Source organism: Entamoeba histolytica, genomic scaffold (assembly GCF_000208925.1).
Source record: "Entamoeba histolytica HM-1:IMSS scf_1104750517969 genomic scaffold, whole genome shotgun sequence".
NCBI classification, from domain to species: domain Eukaryota; phylum Evosea; order Mastigamoebida; family Endamoebidae; genus Entamoeba; species Entamoeba histolytica.
The window spans coordinates 35,886-42,558 of NW_001914988.1; the positions used below are offsets into that span (position 1 = coordinate 35,886).

The 6,673-nt window shown below is 22.4% G+C and overlaps 1 protein-coding gene across 1 annotated transcript; it reads left to right on the top strand.

Annotated features, from left to right (window-relative positions):
- Window positions 1-1,938: 1,938 nt before the first annotated feature.
- On the top strand, window positions 1,939-3,557 carry EHI_111850 (auxin efflux carrier family protein, putative; the record flags this gene model as incomplete). Its single annotated transcript, XM_645007.2, has 2 exons — window positions 1,939-2,280; window positions 2,328-3,557. 2 exons carry the CDS (start codon window positions 1,939-1,941, stop codon window positions 3,555-3,557), a joined length of 1,572 nt encoding a protein of 523 aa, XP_650099.2.
- Window positions 3,558-6,673: the final 3,116 nt, after the last annotated feature.

A 6,673-nucleotide genomic window follows, 5' to 3' on the forward strand; every position in this document is an offset into this window, starting at 1 on the left:
AGAGAAAGATAAGTTTTAATTCATTAATGTTGATATAATTAAAAATATCTATCAAAATAACAATAAAAGAATGAAATACAATTCCTACTTTTTCTTTCTAAAAATGAATAGATAGTAGTATTTTGTCTTTTTATTATTTCATAAGTAAAAATTTTTAAGAACAAAAAATATAATAAATGAAAGATTTTAATTAAATTGGTTTTAAACAAGAACAAAACAGAATAGTGATGTTAATTTATACTGTTCTATTTATTTTTAAACAATGTCTGTCAAATTTTTTCTTATAAACACAGTAATAATTTTAATTTTGTACTTTTTAACAGACAATTTATACGCTATTTTTTCAATAAAATTTATTATTATAAAAAGTCTCTAAGATATGTTCTGTGTTTCCTTTCTTTTAGAAATATTATCTTATGTCTTGATATAACAATTTAGCAATATTTTATTAAATTTTATTTTAGATGAATGAAACCAGTTTATAATTTCTTACGACTTTTATTTTACTTAATGTATTATAATGTATTTTATTTGATTAATTTAATTAGATTCATAAAATCAATATTTATTGATGGTTATTTTGATTATACATATGATAGTATTAATACTTATACAAATGTGATATTGACTTATTTTTATTATACTTCGTTTCATAAACATCGTTCTAAATTGAAACATTTTTAACAATATCAATAGTTCATACAATATCATTTAATCATTTTAACATTACTTCTATCTATTTTTCTAATCCAATTAATAAATCTGTCAGACTTTACATTATATTTGTTAAATCCTCATCTAATTTGGTTAAGAATTAATTCTAGAATCAATCCCTTAAGTACCAAGATTAATATGTTTTTTATAACTAAGACATTGGAAATTTAATTGTTATTTTATTTAATTATTCATTTGTTCGTTTATTTTGCAATCAATTAATTTTGTATTTTCCAAATTGTTTACACAAACTAACAACTAGTTGTAATACAATATCTTTGTAATAGTTGTATATTGGAATAAAAGTTAATTAATTCTTTTAAAAATATTTAAAATTAGTTCTAAAAGAAAGACTAAGTTTGTTAGAAATAAAAGAAAGGTTATAAAAAATATCCTTGCAAAATAATTATCTATAACCTCTCTTTGAGTATGTATAACACTATTCTAATAGTGTGTTTTTAGTTGTATTGCAATGTAATTGTATATTTTATAATTTTATTTGGCGGTTAACAAAAAAGGAGGAGTTGTTTCTACTAATAATAACCTTATGACTAATAGCCATATATAATCTGTTTTAGTGTTTGAAAAGTATTTACTGATTGGTTGTTTAGTACTTTTGTTTTTCTTTTTTAAACCCTCTCTTTAGTTTTTTTATCAAAAATTGTCAATCAGTTAAATGTAAGAGTTGAGACTAAGTCTTTAGAAGAAATAATAGAAGGAATGAAGAAATTTGATATTAAACAACAACAATATGCATTTTATACAGGTCAAATATCAAATGATGTTTTATTTTCATTTGGATATGGATTTATGGTTGATATTCGTGTTTATAAAGAAAATAATAAAAGAGTGAGTTATTGTGACCAAAATACATTTGATTATAAAGGAATATCAAATGCACTTTGTGGAAAACAACATCCAGAACGTTTCACACCAAAACGATTTATTGATATTTGAAGAAGGTTTTTCTTTTTTTGAAAATAGGGTGGGAAAACAAAGAAATAATTTTTTTTGTTTAACTAAAAATAGAATTTAAGTTTTTTTGGTTATTAAGAATGTTTATTTAAAATCTTCTTCTTTTTGAGGTTAACAATACTCCTCAATTGAAATAGCGAGAAAGGAACAAAAATTGTTTTAAGTTATTGTATAGTTTCATTCATTAAGAAAATTTTATTTATAGGGATATTTATAATACAAAAATTTGAAGAAGTAACTCATTCATTAATGTTAGTAAGAGAAATCATCAAATGTGCATGTTTTGCAGTAATCAAAATTATGTGCATCACACTGATGGGATTTGCAGCTTCAAAACTCTCTGGATTTAACACACAAGTGAGGTCAATTTTTTCTAAATTAATATTTACTTATTTTATGCCATGTGTTGTTCTTTATCAAGTAGCCACAGCAATAGACACAATTTCTGAGCTAAAAGAATTATGGATTCTTCCAGTTGCTAGCATCATTCATACCTCTCTTCAGTTTTTTCCTGTTTTGATAGCTTCATATATAATTAGAATACCAAAAGAAGAACGTAGTCTTTATTCATTTGTTCTTGGTTTCGCAAATGTTTGTTTCTTTTCTTGAAATGGTTATTGAAGAAATTTATTTTATAGGTAATGTACATTCCAATGGCTGTTATTGAAGCATTAACTGGAGAGACAGATGAATTAGGGGAGAATGCCAAGAGTAAGGCAAATCAATATATATGTGCGTATCAAATATCTTTTATGGTGACATTTTTCATTATTGGATATGACTATTTTAGTCTTACTACAAGAGAGCCGGAAAATAAGGGAAAAAATGATTCTCAAATAAAAGAGCCTGGAGAAGTGGCTATTGAAATGGAAGAAACTCAACCTGTAGAAAAAAAAGACGAAGTTTCTAAAGAATTTGAGGTTAAACAATCAACGAAATCAGAAGAAATTTCTAAAGACATTGAAACTCCAAAACCTTCAAAAGAAGAGGATAAAAACATACCTAAAGAAGATGAAACTTTAACTAAAGAAGATGAGAATATACCTAAAGAAGATGAAACTTTAACTAAAGAAGATGAGAATATACCTAAAGAAGATAAAACTTTAAATAAGGAAGGTAGTACAAATATACAAACAGAAGAAATGATTAAAATAGATAAGACTTCATCTAAAGAAGAAGATAGTAAGGTAGATGAAACTATATCTAATAATAAAAAAGATATGTCTGGGGAATCGTCTAAAATAAACAAGATGAAAATAGAAATAGATAAGTTTAAAAAGAAGTTACATAAAATTAAAAAAACGGTGTGTTATCCTTTTGTTTATGTATGGAATAAACTCCCTTCAATTGTTAGGTCTTCAATTAAAAACTTCTTTTCTCCACCTACTATTTGTACTATTATTGGGGTTATTCTAATGTTACTTAAATGGGTAAGAGACCCTTTGTTTATAAGAACTGATTGGAGTATCATTGGAAGATGTATTAATTACATGGGAAGTGCTGCTGTGTTTTGTGCTTTGTTTCTTCTTGGTGGAAGTTTTGAGAAAGGACCTTTTGGTAGTTCTATTCCATTTTGGAAGATTGTAATTGGTGTTTTTGTGCGAATGGTACTCTTTCCAGCTGTTTCATGGGTTTGTACATTCTTTATGTGGAAATATGATATTCTTCCTTCAAATAAAGTATTTTACTTTGTTCTACAAATGGAGTCATTTGCCCCACCTGCTATTAATGGTTTAATTGTTGTTAATGTGTGTTATCCAAAAGGAGTGAAATCATGTTCAGCAATTTTGTTTTGGTGTTATATGTTCGCTATATTAAACATCATTTTTGGTGTTGTTTTATCAATGAAATCTTTAGAATGGAAATAAAATGTACTAATGTTAAATTGAGAAGTGTTTTAGTTTTTGGTTATATGAACTTTAATATATAAAAATTTATTGAGAGTAGTTTTTATGAAATTGTGTACCAATTTAAATATTCTTAATTGGAGAATATCTTTTTTTATAATTTAAGTTTATTTTAAAAAAGTGTTAAACCAATAACAGTGAGACTCCATTATTTTTAAATTAGATGTATTTTCTTGATATGTATTATTTATTTCATTCCCTTTATTTGGACATTTCTTGAGTAATATTTTGTTTTAAATTTTAATTATATGGGTGATAATTATTTTACATTCTTATTTCTGTTTTGTTATAAAAGATATTCAGTTGTTATTGGTTATTGACTGTTTTATATAATTTAATATTATAAAGAATTACAATGGTTATTCTTAATTTTCATATTTATTTTTACTATAGGAACAAAAGACTTTATTTTAAATTACTACTTTAATATGACTATGAAATTAAAATTGAATGGTTTAATTTTTTCTATAGGTTCAAACACTGGGTTATTCGATATTTCTTTTTTTTTGATTCAATTTCTTTTGAGTATTCTGTTCATTCACTAACACTATTACTGATTTATGTAATATTTACTTGTTATAAATTATTTTCTTATTTTGTCATTTTTTGAAATGATTCATCAGTAATATTAATTAGTTTATTTCTTTATTTTTCTTATTCACTTTTGTTTTAATATTCTTTTACGTTTTACCTTATTTTTACAATACTAATAATTCTCTACCCTATATCATTTATTTATCATGAACATACTAAATAGGTGTTTCATTTACATTTCATTTTTTATTTGTACCATAAACAGTTATAATATTGGAAGAATCATATAAGAGAGAAGTATGATGTATAATCGAATTAATTAGATGAAAAGTACTTTATTGTGATTATTATTGTTAGTTAATATCAATTTATTATTTTCTTTTCATATTGTCTTGTAATATCATTTAGTTCTTGTGATGTTAGTCATTTCCATTTATCATTTCTTCAAAAACACCTTCACATTTCTTCTTATGTTGGTATGTTTATTGTTTGTTATAATATACTACTTTTATTATTTAATTTTCATACAGTCACTTTTTCTTGTTATTAAGTATAATTAACAGTGATTACAGAAGGTATGACTCACCGAAAGTATTTTGTTTCTTCATTTTAGAATTAGTTATGAGAAATTTTATCATTAAAATTATTAATAACATTATTTTATTATTGTTTTTGTTATTTATTCATCATTTTAAAAATAAATTTATTAAAATGATGTTTCATTGAATGAGTTAAATTAATAAAATAATAATTGACTTGATACGTTAATAACGTGTATTAACTATTTAAACATCCATATTTTGAACTTATAAACATCAAATTAAATTAAAATGGAAGAGTTAATAAACAAGAATAACCAATTAATTAAAGAAGTAGTAGAAACACTTCCAAACATTCAACAATCAATTGATGATGTTAATAAGAATTATAAATATTATTTAGTGAGTATTAGAAATAAAGTATTTGAAATAAAGTCTGATGAAACATATGAACAGGCAATTAAAAGAGGAGAAGGAATATTTGATAGGATTGATGAAACAGAAAGAAGAAGAAAAATAGTGATAGAAAAAAGTCAAGAAACAATCAACCAAATTGAAGTGATGAAGAACAAAATGTCAATAATCATAGAAGAATGTAATTTAGATGAAGAAACACTAATTAAAGCACGGAATGAATTAATAGGTAAAATCATTTCAATTGAAGAAATGAAAATGAAAGACAAAACTTAGAAAAGCAAAAGATATAGAAAATATAACACAGAAATTTAATAAAAAGAAATGAAGTATATTCCAATGACAAACACTATAGAAAGAAGATAAACAAAGAATGATAAGAAATAGAATAAAAAGAAGAATGTGGAAAAAGAAAAATAACCATATAAGAACTGAATATGTTGATGAATAGAATGATAACACAACAATAATTAATAAAAGAATAAAAATAATAAATAAGGGATTCAAAATATTTTTAATTAAAATAGAAAAATTGAATAATAAAAGAAAAGAAGAAAATGACAATGAACAAAAAGAATAATCAAATAAATTATTTAATCAATCAAGTGACAAACATTTGTAGTTTAATAATATACTAATAACATGAAAAGAAAATAAATATGAAACATATTGTCAATGATACCATTTAAATATACATACATAATAACAACATAATATCGAAAACTATATACAGAATATTTCACACAAAAAGAGTCATTGAAATTGAAAACAAAATTAATAAACTAAGTTTAGGTATAATTTTAATCAATATACATCTTTCATTTCTTATTAATTTGATATTCTATAAACTTGTCTCTCTTAGTATTTCATTGGATATTTCATGTTCAAATTCATCATATCTTTTTTAAATATTTCAAAATAAAATTATAATGTTTTGTTCTTTTTTATTCTTATCGATTCTTTATTAACTAGTCAATTTATTGCAATTATTATTGTAATTACTTTTATTTTAGTATATTAACTTATCTTATTTTTCTTAGTGAATTTTATCCATTTCTACTTTATTAAAAATATCAATTTTATTTCACACATTTTATATCACTCATTTATTATTCTTATATATTTAACTTTCTATATAAAATATATTGTCTTTTATTATTTATTCAATTTTATTGATTATTTCTTATTTCATTAAATATTCAATGAAAATTTCTTTATCTTATGTTTTATTTTCTTAATTTATATTGTTTTTCTAATAATGTTATTATTGAAACACTCGAATTGAATCATATAATCATTTTCATATTAAATGAATTTGGTTTAATTAAATTGATTTATTTTCTATGTATGATAATATTTCAATTAAGATAAATATCAATAACAAACGTATTATTGATATTTCATTGACATTTATTATAATAAATATATCATTAACAATAAATTCTCTAACTTTGTTTATATCACAATGTTTTTATTTTTTCATATTATTCTTATATTATGAAATATATAAATGTATAATAAATATATCAATAAAACATCATCATGTAGTATATTTTAATTAGCTATTATATTCAAAAAAATAATTTTATA